At 55.3% G+C, this 20,256-nt stretch overlaps 1 protein-coding gene across 1 annotated transcript; it reads left to right on the top strand.

Annotated features, from left to right (window-relative positions):
* Positions 1 to 729: 729 nt before the first annotated feature.
* C9H8orf82 (chromosome 9 C8orf82 homolog) lies at positions 730 to 19,489 on the top strand. The gene is made up of 3 exons (XM_077351310.1): positions 730 to 987; positions 10,802 to 10,850; positions 18,474 to 19,489. Exons 1-3 carry the CDS (start codon positions 847 to 849, stop codon positions 18,929 to 18,931), a joined length of 648 nt encoding a protein of 215 aa, XP_077207425.1. The 5' UTR covers positions 730 to 846; the 3' UTR covers positions 18,932 to 19,489.
* The last annotated feature ends 767 nt before the right edge of the window (positions 19,490 to 20,256 follow it).

Genomic DNA, 20,256 nt, shown 5'->3' with positions numbered 1-20,256 from the left:
CTTGAACTTTTTCAGCAGCCAGAAAAACAACTTGAAACAGCTAAGCATCGGGTCCCTCTCCTGTGCCCGTTGCTGCCTGTGAAAGGCCTGAGAGCAAAGCCAACAATGATTTATAAATTCAAGTGTGTGACCATGTTGGTTAGAAGCAGCAGAACAAAGCTGGAGTCCAGGAGCACCTCTGAGGCCAACAAAGTTTTATTCAAGCTATAAGCTTCATGTGCATGTGCACTTCATCAGATATAAGCTTCATGTGCACTTCATCAGATACAATGAAACAGAATTTTCTCAATCATATAGGTAGGGGGGGTAATCACTAAGAAGGGCTAGCTCGACTATAGCCCGTCCTCTCAATTAAACCCTCATGCCTCCTTCTCTATACCCACATGTAAGGCTTGAGCGAATTCCCTTTCACTAGATCTGACAAAGTGTGCCTGCACACGAAAGCCTGTGCCTTGAATAAAACTTTGTTGCTCTTAGAAATGCCACCGGATTCAGAGATGGCCCAATTATTTATAAGGGCAGCAACCAGAATTGGAGGCAGGCAACGCCCAAGTCCAGAAATGTTGCAGGAATGGGGGCCCTTAATGAAGAGGGGGCTGGCTGGAAGAGGGGTCTTGCTGCGGGGCGGGGCGGGGCGGGGCGGGGCGGGGATGGCTAATTGCAAGGAAGGCGGCTCGGGCTGGTTTCCTCCGGAGCCCCTCCGCGGCGGAACCCTTGTTGCGGGCGGAAGGGCCGGGGCGGAAGTCGGTCCGTCGCTGCGCCGGTCCCCCATGAGGCCTCCGCGCGGCTGTAGGCCTCAGGCCCGCTAGAGCTCCGCCCGCTCGTGCCGCCCGAGGCCAGGCCGGGATGCGGCTGCTGCGGGGCGGGCTGGGCTTCGTGCTGCGGCCGGGGCGGTGCCGGGGTCCCGACCGGCCCCTCTACCAGCAGGGCCAGAGCCCCTCGCCCCGCACCCGCGAGTACTTCTACTACGTCGACCACCAAGGGCAGGTGCGGCTGAAGGGGGGTCGGGTCTTAGGCTAGGACCGGGGATGAGATCCCCACGGGACTCCCCGGTCGCCCTGCGCCGGCTGCGTTCGCTCTTGGCCTGGCCTACCTCACGGGATGGTTGTGAAGAGGTTCTTCATAGGCAGGTCCCGTAAAAATGGATGGGGCCGCAGATGAAGTCGAAATGCAGAGCTGTAGAAGAAACTGACCCGCTCCGACTTCTTGGTTTTGCACCCTGGAAGCAGCGCTTGCCTTTGAGGTTCTGGCTGCAGCCGAACAGGCACCCGGATTCTTTGGATTTAAATATCTTAGCAGCGGTGGCCAAATCTGGGTTGAGTAATAATGAAGATTTGTGGGTAGAGCCTGGGGAGGGGAAGAACTTGAGCGGAGTGTACTGTTAATGAGTCCACCCTAAAAAGCAGCCCTTTCAGGGGAAATGACCTCTGTAGTCAGTTGCAATTCTGGGAGATCTCCAGGCCTGTGCTGTAGATTGGCAACTCTTGTTTTTGGTACTATGTGTGCACAATAGTAATTTGGGGAGCCACAAGTAATGTTATGCAAACAACGATGTAGAACATTTGTGAAGAAGAAGGTTTGAAAAAGAGGTTCTACCTTAAAGCAGGGAGGTTCTTGTGTTTGGCTTTTTTGTATATCTCTATGGTATTTTGTAAATGCCTTTCTGCTTCACATTTTCTTGTATGGGGCTCTAAAATTTCATATAGAAAGGTGTGTGATCTGATTGCATTATTTTTCATTTGTGCTTTGTTTTTTCTATGGAACGGCTGCTGGTGTTGTAGCTTCTGTACTGGAATAAAAAAAAGAGACTCGGAAAAGGCTGTGGAGCCAGCCCATTTTCCTGCTTGCTTCTCTCTTAAAAGACTCCTGGCATTTCTTACTGACCCTGACCTCATAGAATCATAGAGTTGGAAGAGACCACACAGGCCATCTTGTCCAATCCCCTGCTCAACGCAGGATCGGCCTAAAGTGAAGACATTCCTGATATGTTTTTATATGTTGCATATATGCTAGGATTACCAGATGTCCTCTTTTTAAGGGACATAGAATCATAGAGTTGGAAGGGACCTCTAGGGTCATCTAGTCCAACCCTCTGCAGAATGCAGAAAATTGACAACTACCTGCCAACCACAGTGACCCCAGTAACATGCCTAGATGATGCCCCCCCCCCATCACCAATCTGGACTGGAACAAATTCTTATTCCCAAAGTAGCATGCCTTCTGTTTTGATGTCTGTCCTCTTTTGAGATTTTTTTAAATGATGAAAATGTCCTTTCTTGGGGTTGGAAGGTTAGGAATATTCCTAGTTCGCAACAATGATCACAGCTTAAGTAAAAGGGGCATTTAAAATGAGACTTGCGATAGAGATCTCTTGTTTGAAGTCGTCTCATTTTTGGAGTGTTTGTTTGTTTATCTGTCTCTTTATAGTCCACCTTTCTCACTGAGATTCAAGGCAGATTTCATAGCGTAAGTCCAGTACCAGGGCCACGTTATGACTTTTGTGGCCTCTAGGGACTTTTGCTTTTGTGAACCCCACTGTCAGATTGTGTGTTTTTAATCCACGATGGATCTTGTAGTGGTTGAGTGACGTAGTGCTAGTTCTGTCTGTTTGAACTGCTGGCGCCCCTTCTGGTTTTATGACTTTACCACTGGTACTGCCCTTTCCTGTCTGCTTTCACACCATCCCCCATTTATCTTGCAGATATTCTGATCTGGATGGCATTTTGTCCTTGACAAGTACTTTAGAAAAGAGAAGACTAAGAGGGAGGCACGAAGAGGGTTATAAATTGATGTACTAGAGTAGAGAGAACAATAAAATCAGAGTCCAGGAGCACCCTTAAGACCAACAAAGATTTATTAAAGGCGTGAGCTTTCGAGTGCAAGCACCCATCGTCAGGTAGAGAGAGTTAACAGACGTTTTTTCTCTCTCTCTCCCAAAATATTAGAACTCGAAGGCACCCAAAGAAGCCGATGGGCAGCGGATTTAGGACAAACAAAAGGTGGCTACTAGCCATGATGGCTGAAGGGACACCACAATAAAAGACAGTAATCCTCCGAATCCCAGAGCTGGGAGGCAACATCAGGGGAAGGCCTCAGTCTCTGCCCTGTTGACGTCACAGGGTGTCTGTTGTGGGGAAAGGAAAGGGAAAGCGATTGTAAGCCACGTTGAGACTCCTTTGGGTAGAGAAAAGCAGCATATAAGAACCAACTTTTCTTCTTCAGTAATATCAGGGCTCTCTCAGCCTCTCCTCCCTCACATGGTGCCTGTTGTGGGGAGAGGAGAAGGAAGACGAATGTAAGCCGCTTTGAGACTCCTTCGGGTAGAGAAAAGCAGCATATAAGAACCAACTCTTCTTCCTCCTCCTCCAGAGGAACTGGCTGGCCCCTGTGTGAGACGGGATGCTGGACTGGATGGACCCTCTCGCTGGTCTGACCCAGCAGGGCTCTTCTGTTGTTCTCATCAGGGGAAGACCTCAGCTTCTCTGCCCTGTTGTTGTACTTCCAAAGGAACTGGTTAGCCACTGTGTGAGACAGGAAGCTGGACTTAGAGGAACCCTCCTCACTGGCCTGGTCCAGCAGGGGGTACCCTTTCCAGCCCTACAATATATAGTTTTTGAGATACAGCAGAGCTGTCCAAGGGATCCGTTTCCTTGTCGCTCAGTGACAGTTCAGAACCCCTCTTTCTGTGGGTGAAGTCCGGATGTCTGCCCTCACGTGCACAGCTTTACACTGAAGCTCATTTTCTGTGTTTGTTCACTTTGGAGAGAACAGCCTGCTTCGGTTTTCATCATCATCCTGAATAATTCAGCATTATCTGCAAACTTAGTTGCTTCTTGGATCGCTGCAGATTCCCACAATTTATGACCTGGCTGCATAGCTATAGTCTCACTCAGTACAGACCCCACTATTGGCTTCTTGCCGTTGTGAAAATTGCCTTCATGGATTTGCTAAGATACATTTTCTCCCCATTGAGGGCCCGCGTGGCTTCCACCCTCGTTCTCTCCTCCCCTATCTTACCCTCTCAACAACCACCCTATGATGTATGCTAAAGCTTCCATAGCAAAGCGGAGGTTCGTACCCGAGTCTCCCAGATCGCACTCTGGCATTCTGCCCACTACACCCCGCTGTCTTTCCTGCTCTCTGTTTCCTGTGGTTTAATTGAATTCATCATCCCCAGAGCGACTCTCCTCCTCTCCAGTGACTGCCGTGTTACTTCCAGAGCCGTTGGCGGAGGTTCCTTGATTCGCAGCTCAGTCTCTTAGCTCCTCTATCCGCTCTCTAATTAAACTGCCTCCTAGGAATTTGTTAATCATAGAAGTGATGGGATTCCGGGTTGCGTCCTATGCTCAGCGGAGCAGCTGGTCTTCATTACACATGTTCATGCTTTTGGCGTCCCCCCCCCAGAGGAGCCACACGGAACGCCCTCGCCTGTGGCTTGATTTGAAAGGTCAGCCCCTTTGTGCCGTCTCTCAGGAGAGCTGCAAAGCTCCTGCAGCAGCTCTTGCTTGCCTGGCAGTTCCCTTTTGCTGAAGATGTGAGGCTGGGGCTCATCCGCTCCCCGAGTCAGGGCTTCCTCCGGGTGAGCAGGCTGTCGGGCGACTCCTGCAGAAAGCTGGTGTCTCCTGACGGGCCATCTGGCGTAGCTGAGCAACAGGGAGATGCAGCATGTCTGGTTCAGCAGTGGCAAAAGCACATCCTTCAGAAAGCACAGTGTGTGTGTGTGGGGGGGGTGTTGTTTTAAAGACGGTTGTTTTAGAGGCAGGCACCCACCCTCTCCATTGCTGCCAAGAATACAACATTATTCTGTGGCATCCTGGAAAGCAGCTAATTTATTTCCAGGTGGCTTTCCATCAGAAGAAGAAAAACTGGGGTTTTCATACCCCCCTTGTCACTCCCCGAAGGAGTCCCAAAGCGGGTCACCAACACCTTTCCCTCCTTCTCCCCACAACAGACACCTTGCGAGGTAGGTGAGGCTGAGAGAGCTCCGAGAGAACTGATAGGCAGGAACAGGGTGGGAAGCTGCAGAAACCTCTGCTGCTGCTGCTGCTGCTGCTGCTGCTGCTGCTGCTCCTTAAAGCAACACGGGCCTCTGCCTTCACCTGCATCCACTACCAGCAGAACAGGGCCAGAGTCCAGAAGGCAAAGGAAGACTGACACAATTTGTGGCAGGGGAAGAGCTCTTCAGATACCGGTGAGCAGTAACTCTGTAAAGCTCCTCCCCTGCCCCAAATTGTGTCAGTCTTCAAGAACCTTCTGGACTCTGGCTCTGTTCTAGTGCGACCGACAACCATGACTACCCATCTTGATCTGGCACCATTCATTACCGTTCAACTCCAGCCTAAGATAGTTCACGCTTGTCACAATACCCCAAACCGGCCCCCTCTTCTTGCCCCTGCTATTTTTCATGTCCCGGCTAATTGACGGCAGCCCCATAGGGATTCCAAGGCCAGAGACTTCCAGAGGTGGATTTCCATGGCCTGCTTTTGTGTAGCTAACCTGGGCTTTCTTGAGGGTTTATTTCCAGTGCTCTCCAGGGCCTCCAAGATCTAGCAAGATCAGGCTCGCCTGAGCCATCCAGGTCAGGGCATGGAATAAATTGGGCTCCTTAATGGATGAAGGTGGGTAGCACTGTAGGGCTCCCCTCTCTTTCCACATCCATTCACAGCAGTTCTGAAACTCGTTCAGAGCTGTAGTTTACTGTGCTCATATGGTCCCAGAGGTCTCTGGTGAGGTGGGGTGGGCGGGGGGAAATGTACTGCAAGACCACACTGCCTTTGGAGAGGAGGTAACCCCTCCTGTGGCTGCCAGCCAAGTGTTTGGCACCCTGTTTCCGTTCTGGGCCTCAGATTTCCTCACGATGGAAAGGGCTGTCTCGCAGAGTTGTATTCTGCCTTCCCACCCTCACAAGGGGCCACCCAAGCAGCTAGCCATTAAAAACATACATGGTGTCATTTAAAAACCATTAAAATCAAACGCCGTCCCAAACACGTGCTATTAAAACAATTTTTCAAGGCAAAATGCAGGCAAAGCATAAAAACAACTCTTAAAACGTTGGTCAAAAAGGAAGGATCATTGAGAGAATGCCCCAGAAATATAAAACATCTTCACCCACTGGCAGAAGGTGGCAACAGAAAGAACAGATGCATGAAGAAGAAGAGTTGGGCTATTTTAAACCCACTTTTCTCTACCCGAAGGAGTCTCAAAGGGGCTTCCAATCGCCTCCCCTTTCCTCTCCCCACAACAGACACCCTGTGAGGGAGGGGAGGCTGAGAGAGCTCAAACAGGACTGCTCTATGAGAACTGCATGATCAGGAGTGTGAGTAGCCCAAGATCACCCAGCTGGCTTGGGGAGAAGTCCAGAGCTTTGGTGCCCCCACTTAGAAGGTCTTCTCCGAGGTTGCCAAGCATCTAGCCTCAGAAGGTGAGGGCACCAAAAGCAGAATGCCTGAAGATGGGTGTAGTGGTCAGGCAAGTTCATAAGTCTGTCAGCCATGGCGACTGAGAGGAACCTCCACATACAGAGGCACTAATCCTCATAATCCCGCAGCCATGAGGCCACAACCTTGACCTTTCTGCCCTGTGGCTGGCCCTGCAGAGGACCTGGCTGGCCCCTGGGTGAGACGGGAGGCTGGACTGGAGGGACCCTCCATGGCCTGACCCAGCAGGGCTCTTCCGAGGGTCTTCTCAGGGGAAGGCCTCTGCCTCTCTGTCCTGTGGCTGGCCCTGCAGAGGAACAGGCTGGCCCCTGGGTGAGACGGGAGGCTGGACTGGAGGGACCCTCCCTGGCCTGACCCAGCAGGGCTCTTCTGAGGGTCTTCTCAGGGGAAGGCCTCGGCCTCTCTGCCCTGTGGCTGGCCCTGCAGAGGAACTGGCTGGCCCCTGGGTGAGACGGGAGACTGGACTGGAGGGACCCTCCCTGGCCTGACCCAGCAGAGCTCTTCTGAGGGTCTTCTCGGGGGAAGGCCTCGGCCTCTCTGCCCTGTGGCTGGCCCTGCAGAGGAACTGGCTGGCCCCTGGGGGAGACGGGAGGCTGGACTGGAGGGACCCTCCCTGGCCTGACCCAGCAGGGCTCTTCTGAGGGTCTTTTCAGGGGAAGGCCTCAGCCTCTCTGCCCTGTGACTGGCCCTGCAGAGGAACTGGCTGGCCCCTGGGTGAGACGGGAGGCTGGACTGGAGGGACCCTCCCTGGCCTGACCCAGCAGGGCTCTTCTGAGGGTCTTTTCAGGGGAAGGCCTCATCCTCTCTGCCCTGTGGCTGGCCCTGCAGAGGAACTGGCTGGCCCCTGGGTGAGACGGGAGGCTGGACTGGAGGGACCCTCCCTGGCCTGACCCAGCAGTGCTCTCCTGAGGGTCTTCTCAGGGGAAGGCCTCGGCCTCTCTGCCCCGTGGCTGGCCCTGCAGAGGAACTGGCTGGCCCCTGGGGGAGACGGGAGGCTGGACTGGAGGGACCCTCCCTGGCCTGACCCAGCAGTGCTCTCCTGAGGGTCTTCTCAGGGGAAGGCCTCGGCCTCTCTGCCCTGTGGCTGGCCCTGCAGAGGAACTGGCTGGCCCCTGGGGGAGACGGGAGGCTGGACTGGAGGGACCCTCCCTGGCCTGACCCAGCAGGGCTCTTCTGAGGGTCTTTTCAGGGGAAGGCCTCGGCCTCTCTGCCCTGTGACTGGCCCTGCAGAGGAACTGGCTGGCCCCTGGGTGAGACGGGAGGCTGGACTGGAGGGACCCCCCCTGGTCTGACCCAGCAGGGCTCTTCTGAGGGTCTTCCCAGGGGAAGGCCTCGGCCTCTCTGCCCTGTGGCTGGCCCTGCAGAGGAACTGGCTGGCCCCTGGGTGAGACGGGAGGCTGGACTGGAGGGACCCTCCCTGGCCTGACCCAGCAGGGCTCTTCTGAGGGTCTTTTCAGGGGAAGGCCTCGGCCTCTCTGCCCTGTGACTGGCCCTGCAGAGGAACTGGCTGGCCCCTGGGTGAGACGGGAGGCTGGACTGGAGGGACCCTCCCTGGCCTGACCCAGCAGGGCTCTTCTGAGGGTCTTTTCAGGGGAAGGCCTCGGCCTCTCTGCCCTGTGGCTGGCCCTGCAGAGGAACTGGCTGGCCCCTGGGTGAGGGGGGAGGCTGGACTGGAGGGACCCTCACTCTTCTTTTGGTCTTAGGTGGTCCTTCAGGTATGTTGGCCCCAAACCATATACCACTTTGAAGAACGGCCTGTATGTTGGGCAGAGGAAACTTGAGGAGAGGTAGAAAAATCCCCATCATGCTAACATTGTCGTGGACCACCACCTGAGCAAGGCCGGTGTGTGTTTTGGCTTCCTCAGTGGTGGACCCTGATCTTGATTGCTGGGATTGATTCCCCACTCCTCCTTCGCTTGGAGGCCACCCCGGTTCCCCCTGAATTCTCTCTGCCCCACCTCCATCACAAGGAAGGGCAGGTGACCTTAAACCACTTTGGAACTCCTTTGGGGAGAGGAAAGCAGGGCATGAAACCCAACTCCTAGATGCCAAAGGAAGCCAAGTTGCATTCCTTGCAGTGCGGAGCTGCCATGGCTGTGGGATCCTCAGTGCCAGGCCTTGAGAACCCATTGCTGATCCCCGCTGCTGGGGCGGATCTAAAACTAGCTGTGTCTGGGATTTTGGCACTGGAGCCTGGCTCTCCTCCAAGCCCCGGAGGTGTTCTGGCCTCTTTTTAATCCATTAGCGTTAACTGCCGATTCACACACGCGCCTCCGCCGCATTAATGGCGTATCGAATTAGTGCTGAATTAATCATTACGGGAGAGATTAAGGGTTGTAATTAGTGCTAAAAGAGGGGTTTGCGGCCGGCCTGGCCGTTGAGGCTGATCCGGAAGGCGACAGCCCTGGGGAATGCCAGCGCTCTCCGTTGCGCAGGACTCTCTTCTGCTAAGAAGCTTTCCCCTTCCCCCTTCCAGATGCATATTGCCAACTTCGGGTAGGGATATTCCTGGAGATTTGGGGAGTGCGGGGCTTGGGGAAAGAGAGGGACCTCAGCAGAGCAGACCCCCCAAAGCAGGGGTAGTCAAACTGCGGCCCTCCAGATGTCCATGGACTACAATTCCCAGAAGCCCCTGCCAGCGAATGCTGGCAGGGGCTTCTGGGAATTGTAGTCCATGGACATCTGGAGGGCCGCAGTTTAACTCCCCTGCTCCAAAGCAACAGTTTTCTCCAGGGGAACCGATTTCGGAAAGCTGGAGAACAGGTGCAATCCCAGATGGTCTCCAGCCCCTACCTGGAGGTTAAAAGGTAAAGATAAAGGTATCCTCTGTGCAAGCCTGACCCTTGGGGTGACGCCCTCCAGCGTTTTCATGGCAGACTCAATACGGGGTGGTTTGCCAGTGCCTTCCCCAGTCATTACCGTTTACCCCCCAGCAAGCTGGGTACTCATTTTACCGACCTCGGAAGGATGGAAGGCTGAGTCGACCTTGAGCCGGCTGCTGGGATCGAACTCCCAGCCTCGTGGGCAGAGTTTTCAGACTGCATGTCTGCTGCCTTACCCCTCTGCGCCACAAGAGGCTCCCCTACCTGGAGGTTGGAAACCCTAATTTCTCCATGCTCATTCACCCTTCCCCTTGGCTCGGCATTTTATGTCAATGCCTCCGTGTTCTCAAGCCTTGGACAAAGCAGATGGGGTCAGCATTAGCTGTGCTGTTGAGGGGTGGGTGTCTCACTGGGCCTGACCCCGTTGTCCATCTGCCTGCATTTCTTCAGAGCTGTGTGAACCCAGAGGCCTCCAGACATGGATGTGCCCAAATGTTGCCTGCCTTAGGCTTGCCAGCCTCCAGTTGGGACCTGGAGCTCTCCCGCTGTTGCAGTTGATCTCCAGAGATTAGAGAGCAGCTCCCTTGGGGGAAATGGCTGCTTTCAAGGGGGGGCTCTACAACATTATACCCTAAGGAGGCCTCTCCCCCTCCCCAATCCCCACCCTTCCCAGACTCCGCCCGCCCAATCTCCAGGAACAGCCCAACCCAGAGGTGGCAACGCTACTCTGCCCTACGTTCTCTTGCCCTTCAAGGCTGGCCTTTTCGGGAGACTGCCCTGCTCTTCATACATGTCGGCTGCTGGGATCCAAAGCCAACTTGTGCCACTGAAATAGGTGCCGTTGGGAACTGCAGGAAGGGTGGGGGGCTCTCTTTGCTAGGGGAACAAGTGACTCTGGTCTCCTTGAGACCCTGCCTTGCTGAGGACTTAGCATGAGAGCAAGAGTGGCGAAATCTCCAAGCAGCCCTCCCAGATAAGAGGGTCTTTGGCCAACACATACGGTGCCATAACAGGGCAGGGAGGCAGTGGCTGGCCTGTTCCCAGAGCCATCTGTCCTGCTTTACGCCCTCCCCGACTCAGGTTGTCATGAGCCAAAGACTTTCTGGGTCCGTGTTTGTTTTTCAAAAGAAACATATCAGAAGAGCTCTGCTGGGTCAGACCAGGGAAGGTCCCTCCATTCCAACATCCCATCTGATAGGTATTTGGAAACATGGTAGAAGCTGCATAGATCTACTCAAACGCACAACCATTTTTTTAAACATTAAATTTTGGCTATAAGCTTTCACGAGTATGTTTCTTTGCTGTTGCTTGGTGTTTTGAGCCTGGCTGCCATAGCAAGGCGGCATATAAAGATTCTGCACCAAATAGGGCTGTATGAACTAGATCCAGTTCCTGTCTACACTTGAACCCCAGAGCTTGGGAGTTGTAGATCAACATCCATGCACTCCTTCCCCCCTTTTGAAGTTTAGTATCTTTCTCCAGTACTGGGGAAGGACCACCGACTCATTCTGTTTCTCTTGCTCCCTTCCCCTCATTTTGCAGCTTTTCCTGGACGATGCCAAGGTCAAGAACTTCATCACCTGCTTCAAAGGTAATGTCTTCTCTGCACCTGTCCCTCCTTCCCCTTCCTCCATCAGCCAGGAAAAGGAGACTACAGTGAGGACAGAGATGGTCAGGCATGATTGGGAACTGAGGTTGGAGGGTGTGCTCTCCCCCCCCCCCCCAAGTAGCAGAAGAATTTGGCTTTTCCACCACAGGCATTATGCATCCTGAGTCAGCCTTGGCTCTAACTTATTATTATTATATTATTATTTAAATTTATTTCCCACCACTCCCAAGACCGACTCGTGATGGGTTACAAGCACCCATGCTTAAAAACCCCAATAAAATCCCATTAAAACAATACAAGGACACAAAAAACATATAAATATAAGAATAAATAAAAATAAAATAAATACAAGAACAAACCCCAAAATATGGCGGTAGTCCTCAATCTCCCATCCCCCGATAAAACATCTAATAAAGGGAGTGGGAAGAGGGGGCCATAATTAATAGATGATCTTAATGTTGCCTTTAATCTTGGAAACCAGTCAAATCACATATTGTTGGCTGTCCAGAGGAACTGATTGGCCACTGAGATGGGAGGCTGAATTAGATGGACCCTCCCTGGTCTGACCCAGCAGGAATCTTCTGATGTTCTCACCAGGGGAAGACCTCGGCCTCCAAACCTTTGGTTGGCTCTCCAGAGGAGCTAGTTGGCCACTGTGTGAAGTAGGATGCAGGACTAGGTGGATCCTCACTGGTCTTATCCAGCAGGGCTCTTCCAATGTTCTTATGAAGGCTTCGGACTCTCTGCCCTGCTGTTGGCCCTCCAGAAAAACAGGTTGGCCTCTGGGTGAGACAGGTGGCTGGACTGGATGGACTCTCCCTGGCCTGACCCAGCAGGGCTCTCCTGAGGTTCTTCTCAGGGGAAGGCCTTGGCCTCTCTGCCCTGTGGCTGGCCCTGCAGAGGAACTGGTTGGCCACTGGGCGAGGTAGGACGCTGGCGTAGATGGACCACTGGTCTGATCCAGCAGGGCTCTTCTTACATTCTTCTCAGAGGAAGGTCTCGGCCTCCCTGCCCCATTGTTGGCCATCCAGAGGACCTGATTGGCCACTGTGTGAGACAGGACACTGGACTGAGTGGACCACAGGGGTCTTCTTGTGTTCTTGACTTTTGCCCAAATCTCTGGTTCCCGGGAAGCAGCCTCTTCTTGCAGGTCATGCCAGGTTAGTCAGGCACTTCTGAGCAGATGGGGGTTGCTTTGCTCTCGAGAGTTGTGTCCATGAAATACCCACCCCCACCTCTGGCAAGAATTTGAGGATATGTGGCTAAGCTATAGCATGATCCTGAAAATCCCCCTCTTTGTCACACTTATCTTCTTCGGCAACTGTGCTCATCCCATCCCCTGTGCTGGTATTAAGACCTGCCACTATAATCCTTAATCAGGGTATTAAAATCCAGGCTGGCTCAACATCAGGCGTGGCCCATGTCAGTCCATTAAAGCAGCAGGGTTTTAGGGTGAATGCGGAGGGCATAAAATGGCTGCTTGGAAAAGCTTAGCAGGGAGCCGGGGGTTGGGGGTGGGGGAGACACAGGTAAGCCAGAACGGTTTCCCGCTGGCCCTCTTTCCCCTAAGGAGAGGCAAGGCTGAACTCTAGATGACTGTGGGGCTGGAGAAGCCCCCCTTGAGGGAAGACTGAAGAATGGGGGCTTCTCAATTTGGAAAAGGGCCTACTTAGAAGGGAGGCCGCACAGGCTGATAACCTTTTGCCCAGGGTGGAGTGAGTTGACAAAGAGGTTTTTCTCCACGGAGAGTGACTAAGGTGTGGAATTCGCTGCCAGGAGATGTCATGATGGCCACAGGAATAAACCGCTTGAAAGGGGGATTAGAGAGATACATGGAAGATAAGTCTGTCAATGGCTACTAGCCATGATGAAGGAGGGGAACCTCCATATTCAGAGGCACTAAGCCTCTGAATCCCAGAGCTGGGAGAAAACAGCGAATAAGACCTTAGCCTCTATGCCCAGTTGTTGGCTGTTCAGAGGAACTGGTTGGCCTCTGTGTGAGACAGGAGGATGGACCTGGTGGACCCTCATTGGTCTCACACAGCAAGGCTCTTTTGATGTTCTTACAAAGGCCTTGGCTTCTCTGCCCATAGGAGCTGATTGGCCAGTGGGGGAGATGGGATGCTAAACTAGAGGGACTGTCGGTCTGATCTAATAGGGCCCTTCTTAGATTCTTATCAGGGGAAGGCCTCAGCCTCTATGCCCCATTGTTGGCCCTCCAGAGGAACTTGTTGCCACCTTCTGAGAGAGGGTGCTGGGTTAGATGGACTTTCAAAGGTTTGGCCCAGCAGGACTCTTCTGATGTTCTTATGAAGGCTGCAGCCTCCATGCCCCATTGTTGGCCCTCCAGAGGAACTCACTGGCTACTGTGTGAGACAGGATGCTGGACTAGATGGACCCTCCTCACTGGTCTAATCCAGCAGGGCCCTTCTGATGTTCTTATGAAGGCCTCAGCCAGAGGAACTGGTTGGCCATTCTGTGAAAGCTGCTCCATCCCCCTCATTATCCTGACGTCCTCCCAGCCTGTGTGGGAGAAGGCAGCCCTTTAAATGCCCTGGTCAGAGGGAAAGAGGGGTGACCAGAAAGCTAACTGGCAGCTCAAGTCTGCCTGGATTTTCATACGATGCCCTTTGGCCATCATTCTCGCCCAGGATTCTGGATGGGAGAGAGAAGCTTCCTGACTGCCCTGTGGCTCAGTGGAAGAAGCTCTGCTTGGCATGCAGAAGGTCCCAAGTTCAATCTCTGGCAGCATCTCTGGTTAAACAGACCAGGCAGTGGAAGATGGGAAATACCTCTGCCGGAGACACCCTGGAGAGCTACTGCCAGTCTGAGGAGGCAATACTGCCACTGCTGTGCCCATGGTCTGGTCCAGGGCAAGGCAGCTCCCTGTGTGCGTTCATGCGTGGGGCTGGATTCCATTTGAAAACCACCTTGCTGTGGTAGGGCACTTCTGCTGGCATCAGCAGGCTCCTGGGTTGTTTGATTTCATGCTCGTGTTAACAGCCTGTACTTAACAGAGAGATCATTTCATGCTTCAGAGTTCTTTGAGGTCAGGCGCAGCCCTTGAGGTCCTCTATTCTGGCTCCTGGCGTCTCATGCAGCTTGGGAAGGTCTGCCAATCGGCAGCGTGTCAATCTCTGGGCCGTTTGCACGTTGCCTGCTTGCTGACGGGCACGCTCCTCCTTCCTGGGAGGCACTCGCAAGCCGCATGCGTCGATGGCCTGTCCAAACGGCACTGCGGAGGGATGCTGTCATTGCGTCCCGGCTGTGCCGGGGAGGGTGGGAGCCACGTACCACCTCAATCCCTCTGGAATCTGATTTGGCCCATGAGAGGCCTGGCTTGGTGCCAGGAGGAGAGAATGCCACAGGCAGTTTGTCTCTCTCCGAAGGTTGAGTCCAGGTGAGTCCAGGAGAGCCCGTTCCCTGTCTTAAATCTCAAGCATCAGCTTCCTCTCCTTAAAATAAAAACAGGAAGCTCAGGCCTGTGTCTCCAACTAGCAGGCATTTTCCTCATCTCCTGTTCAGCCTCCCCCTGATTCAAAGGTGATTCAGATGCTGGAATTTACCTTCCGTGGAGGTTTTGCCCGGTTACCTGACCTTATGGGCCTGGGATCACCCTTTAACCCCCAGCACCCTTTCCCTTCTCCCTTGCTTTCCCCATTTGCTCTTCACAAACCACCCCAAATGTAGCACCGCTCTTGGCATAAACAAACCTGATGCCTGGAGCATCTTAATTTCCTTTCCCCAATTATGCCGCTGCAGCTGTGCTATTAATAACTTGCCTTTATTGCCTCTACCCTGGCTTGTGCCTTCACAGGCTTGTAAATACTGGGGAGGGGGGGCATCTCTGAGCCCTTGTTGCCGGGCCTGGTACCACAAGAAGCAAATCGAGATGGTGTGCTGTGAAAGTTGAATTTGCATGGTTCAAAAGAAATTTTGACTGTCAACAAAGCGTTATTCACAAAGTCTGTCTGTGCCTCCTGACTATAGTAAGTGAAGGGAACCTCCTTATTTAGAGGCAGTCAACCTCTGGATACTAGTGCTGGGAAGCAACATCAGGGGAAGCCCTTGGACTCTCTGCCCTGTGGCTGGCCCTGCAGAGGAACTGGCTGGCCCCTGGGTGAGACGGGAGGCTGGACTGGATGGGCCCTCCTTGGCCTGACCCAGCAGGGCTCTTCTGAGGGTCTTCTCAGGGGAAGGCCTCGGCCTCTCTGCCCTGTGGCTGGCCCTGCAGAGGAACTGGCTGGCCCCTGGGTGAGACGGGAGGCTGGACTGGAGGGGCCCTCCCTGGCCTGACCCAGCAGGGCTCTTCTGAGGGTCTTCTCAGGGGAAGGCCTCGGCCTCTCTGCCCTGTGGCTGGCCCTGCAGAGGAACTGGCTGGCCCCTGGGTGAGACGGGAGGCTGGACTGGATGGGCCCTCCTTGGCCTGACCCAGCAGGGCTCTTCTGAGGGTCTTCTCAGGGGAAGGCCTCGGCCTCTCTGCCCTGTGGCTGGCCCTGCAGAGGAACTGGCTGGCCCCTGGGTGAGACGGGAGGCTGGACTGGAGGGGCCCTCCCTGGCCTGACCCAGCAGGGCTCTTCTGAGGGTCTTCTCAGGGGAAGGCCTCGGCCTCTCTGCCCTGTGGCTGGCCCTGCAGAGGAACTGGCTGGCCCCTGGGTGAGACGGGAGGCTGGACTGGATGGGCCCTCCTTGGCCTGACCCAGCAGGGCTCTTCTGAGGGTCTTCTCAGGGGAAGGCCTCGGCCTCTCTGCCCTGTGGCTGGCCCTGCAGAGGAACTGGCTGGCCCCTGGGTGAGACGGGAGGCTGGACTGGATGGGCCCTCCTTGGCCTGACCCAGCAGGGCTCTTCTGAGGGTCTTCTCAGGGGAAGGCCTCGGCCTCTCTGCCCTGTGGCTGGCCCTGCAGAGGAACTGGCTGGCCCCTGGGTGAGACGGGAGGCTGGACTGGATGGGCCCTCCTTGGCCTGACCCAGCAGGGCTCTTCTGAGGGTCTTCTCAGGGGAAGGCCTCGGCCTCTCTGCCCTGTGGCTGGCCCTGCAGAGGAACTGGCTGGCCCCTGGGTGAGACGGGAGGCTGGACTGGATGGGCCCTCCTTGGCCTGACCCAGCAGGGCTCTTCTGAGGGTCTTCTCAGGGGAAGGCCTCGGCCTCTCTGCCCTGTGGCTGGCCCTGCAGAGGAACTGGCTGGCCCCTGGGTGAGACGGGAGGCTGGACTGGAGGGGCCCTCCCTGGCCTGACCCAGCAGGGCTCTTCTGAGGGTCTTCTCAGGGGAAGGCCTCGGCCTCTCTGCCCTGTGGCCGGCCCTGCAGAGGAACTGGCTGGCCCCTGGGTGAGACGGGAGGTGGACTGGAGGGATCCTCCCTGGTCTGACCCAGCAGAGCTCTCCTGATGTCCTTATGAAGGCCTCGGCCTCTCTGCCCTGTGGCTGGCCCTGCAGAGGAACTGGCTGGCCCCTGGGTGAGACGGGAGGCTGGACTGGAGGGGCCCTCCCTGGCCTGACCCAGCAGGGCTCTTCTGAGGGTCTTCTCAGGGGTTAACCACAGACAAGGTAGACGTTTTAGAGATTCTACTTATTGTCCACCAGAACTCCCAAGTCCTTTTCACAAGCACTCCTATCCCAAATGCAATACTTTCCCAATCTGTCTAGATCTCTTGGACAGGAGTCCTCTCCTCTGGGGCAGCAGCCACCCCACCCAATTTAGTGCCCTCTGCCGATCTGAGCATTGCCTCATCCAAGGCTGGCCCCAGGACTGAGCCCTGTGGGGGACGCTGGTCCCCTCCCTCCAAGATGAAGAGGAAACCCCCCACCTGGAGGCATCCCACTTGTCCACGGAGGCATCCCACAATGCTCAGCCGTCCTGCTGCTCAGCCATCTGTTTGGGGTGGGGCGTTCTCTCCCCATCCATAAGATTCTCACTTTGTTGTCCATCGGGAGACATTCTACTCAATCGAGATGGGTATGCAGCCAAGGAAAAACACCGACCGATGTACGACATGCAGGACACTGTTTCCCCAGGCACATCTTGCCTGCTGAGATGCAGAGCAGAGCGATGGAAACAGCAGGGGCTGCTGTTAAGTCAGGCCCCCCTGCGGCCCACTTGCAGGGGCTTTGCATGCGCGGGTGGGGAAGCCCTTTCTGAAGGAGCCTGCCTGCCTGCCTGCCTGCCTGCCTGCCTGCCTGCCTGCCTGCCTGCCTGCCTGCCTGCCTGCCTGCCTGCCTGCCTGCCTGCCTGCCTGCGGGATCTCAGGTCGCCTGGAGGCAGAAGGCATGACCCTTAACCCACCCGCAGTTTATTGGAGAATAGAAGCCGAAGGTGACCTTGGCCGTGGATGCCGGGCCAGCGTGGGGAGGGTGCCTTGGCTTGCTGGAATGAGCAGCTTGACTAATAGGTGGAAGGAAACCGACCCAGGCGTGACTCTCACGGCCTCCTCTGAGCCCCTGGCTAGCTGCCCCCCCCCCGGCCTCACCAAGGAACCACGGCAGGCGAGTCGCCTTCCCTTCTGTCCTGCAGCCCTTAGAACCACTTTGCCCCAAAAGTTTGGTACCCGCAAGGAACTGGCCCTTCCGTCAAAAGACGCTTTCTAAAGGGCCGCTAAAAAGGATCTGTTTTCTCCTTGCCTCTCATGCGTGTCTTTCTAAAGGTTGTGGGGAATATCAGACAGACAGACAGACAGAGAGCTGAAACATGCTCTGAGGGCTGGGGGGCCGTCGGTCACACAGAAGCCCTGGCCCAAGAGGGCACTCATGGTTGCCTCCCGGACCATGACACCGCTCTGATCTGAGACTCTGCATTTTGAGCCAGAAGAGCTCTAAGCAGCAAGGCTGGGGAAAACATGCCCCCGTGTGACTTTGGGTGCTGGAGGCTGGCTGCTGCCCTTGGCCAAGGCACAGGCTTCATTCTGGCCCAGGGCTCCGACCTGCGGGACTCTCTAGCTTGAGCCCTTGAAGGAGGCATGGTCAGAGCTTTCTGCGAGGGACGCCATTCTGTGAACGCACCCTTCTTGCCCCTCACCTCCAGTCTGAGTGGCCTTGATCCAGTTCCGGTTCGCAGAGCACCAGTCCCGAGAATGCCCAGGAACCCCTCCCACCAGCAAGCCCCTTGCTTGTGCTTCCTTTCACTCCCCCCCCCCCGTCCTGTGCCCCCTTACTCATTGCTAGCCCTCCCGACCATTTGTGCTGACAGCCACCCCAATTTCCAGCAAGCCCTTTCCCGGCCAGCACCTGCCGTCCCCATGGCTGCCCCAAACGCTGCCAGTGCTCTTCGCCCCCTGGGCACCTGGCAGGATGTTCAGCCAGGCGTCTCTGAGAAGCAGTGGGGAGGAAAGAGCGCCTGGGTGAGGGTAGGGCAGGAAGGGAGGCCGGGAGGGGGTGGTCTGTGGCCGGGGGGGGGGCAGCTGCTCCCCCTCGGGGTTCTCATTTCTAAACAAGATTACGTAATTGTTTTTGACGGCTGCTCACGTTATGGCTTTGGCAGGGATTGCTGTTATACAAACCGTGTAGTGTGCCCTGCGTTCCCGAAGACAGGGCGGAATTTAAATTTAAATGCAGTCGTGAAAAGAGCCATGCTGCCGCCCGTCCTCAGCCTTCGCTTTCTCTCCCTCCTGCAGACCAGCAGTTCCTGGCCTTCTTCTTCAGGCAGCTCAAGGTGAACCAGAGCGGGCGCTACGAGGCCACCTTCCCCTACCTCTCCCCTTGCGGCCGCGAGCACAACTACGTCCGCTGTGACGACCGCCCCGTCGTCTTCACCCACCTCCTGCGGGGCGCATCCGGCGAAGAGCTCCTGTCCTACTGTGGGGGCGGGGACAGGCTGACGGTGCCCTTCCAGCCCCAGCAGCTCCTCATGCTCCCGGCCAACGGGCGCCTCTACCACCCTGGCCCAGCCAAGGCGGGCGGCGTGGGGCTGGTGAGGTCAGCCTTGGCCTTCGAGCTGAGCCCCCACTTTGCCTACGAGCAGGGACCCAGCCAGCCCCCCACCCACTTCCAGTGGCGGGACACGCGCCACGAGCTCACCAACGAACTGCTGCCCATCATCCAAGGCCAGGAGGAGGAGGACAAGGGGGCCTAGAGGCAGAGCTCGCGCGGGTTCTGTGTGGCAGGCAGCCCACCCACGGGTGACCTGCCGTCCTAATCACGCAGGAACTGTTGTAGACCACCTGCACGGTCACTACAGCAGAGGAAGCGGGGTGTATCCCATAATTCCCGGTTCATCCCAGCAGCCCGTGGACCCCTTTTGTTCCGAGGGAGTTGTCTGGCAGCCTGTTAGCACAAGGGGATTCTGAAACCTACACGTCCACTCAAATGTTTGGGAAATTCTGCGTGACGCTTGGTGGGCCTTTGGAAAGCGGAAGCCACAAAAGGCAATTCAGCCCCTTCCCAGCTGAGGACCGATGGAGCCAGGCCGTGGGGTGCTGCTGGCCAGCAGCCCAGGCAAGGCACCCTCCCTCTTGTAAGAATGCTGGGGAACCCACCGACAGGTATGTCAGGAAAGCACACACCTGGCTGCCCCTTGGGATCATCTCTCCCCTGCATTGTCATGATTTAATGGTTTGTTTGTTTAGGGAATCTGCTCTGAAGCTCGTGTAAAATACAGTTGCAATAAACCAGTCAGCGTAAGACCATAAAATATCAGCCTGACAGAAACCGGGCAGAAGGAGTCGATAAACCAACAGATCAAACCTGGAAAGGTTCTCTGGAAGCAAAATGGCTCCGTTCGAGCCCAGCAGCACCTTGCGGGGGGTGGGAGTTACAAACTTGTGGGCGAGGGGCCATCTGTACATCTGATTACGTGTAATATAGTAAGCTTTTGCGACTCCAACCTCCCAGGTAGTTTCAGAGGAGAATGCTGTCAGTCTGCAGGGCAATAGCTAGTTTCAGTCCACTCGCACCTGAGAGGAGAACAACACTTGGGGGGGGGGGTGAGCTTTGGAGAGTCAGGGCTCCTCAAATCTACTGCAAAGTGATGCTCACACCCTCTGGAACCAAAATGGGAGGAGAAGAGCAGCTGTTTTTTTGCACCCCGCCTGCTTTTCACTACCCAAAGTAGCTTACAAACACCTTTCTCTTCTTCTCCCCTCAACGGACACTCTGGGAGGTAGGTGGGGCTGAGAGAGCTCTGAGAGAACTGCTCTGCAAGAACAGCCGGCTGGATGTGTAGGAGGAGTGAGGAATCAAACTCAGTTCTCCAGATGAGAGGCCCCCACTCTTAATCATGACACCTCCCTGGCCCTTCATTTTCAGGTCGTTGGAAAAACAGCTGCAGAAGAGGCCCCCAGTCCCTCTTCTGGAAGATTACACGGAAGGAACAGAGCAGCCACTGAGCAGGCCGCGCCTTGGCTGTTTGGTCTAGGGCAGGGGTAGTCAAACTGCGGCCCTCCAGATGCCCATGGACTA

This window comes from Paroedura picta, chromosome 9 (assembly GCF_049243985.1).
Source record: "Paroedura picta isolate Pp20150507F chromosome 9, Ppicta_v3.0, whole genome shotgun sequence".
NCBI lineage: Eukaryota > Metazoa > Chordata > Lepidosauria > Squamata > Gekkonidae > Paroedura > Paroedura picta.
The sequence above is the reverse complement of the archived record's forward strand: the minus strand, read 5'-3'. Positions and strand labels throughout refer to the sequence as shown.

Bases quoted from the DNA above. Each gene is read 5' to 3' on its own strand.
- C9H8orf82 (XM_077351310.1), top strand. From the start codon at position 847: ATGCGGCTGCTGCGGGGCGGGCTGGGCTTCGTGCTGCGGCCGGGGCGG. The intron at 988-10,801 runs GTGCGGCTGAAG...CTCATTTTGCAG, and splicing joins ACGTCGACCACCAAGGGCAG to CTTTTCCTGGACGATGCCAA. The intron at 10,851-18,473 runs GTAATGTCTTCT...TCCCTCCTGCAG, and splicing joins CTTCATCACCTGCTTCAAAG to ACCAGCAGTTCCTGGCCTTC.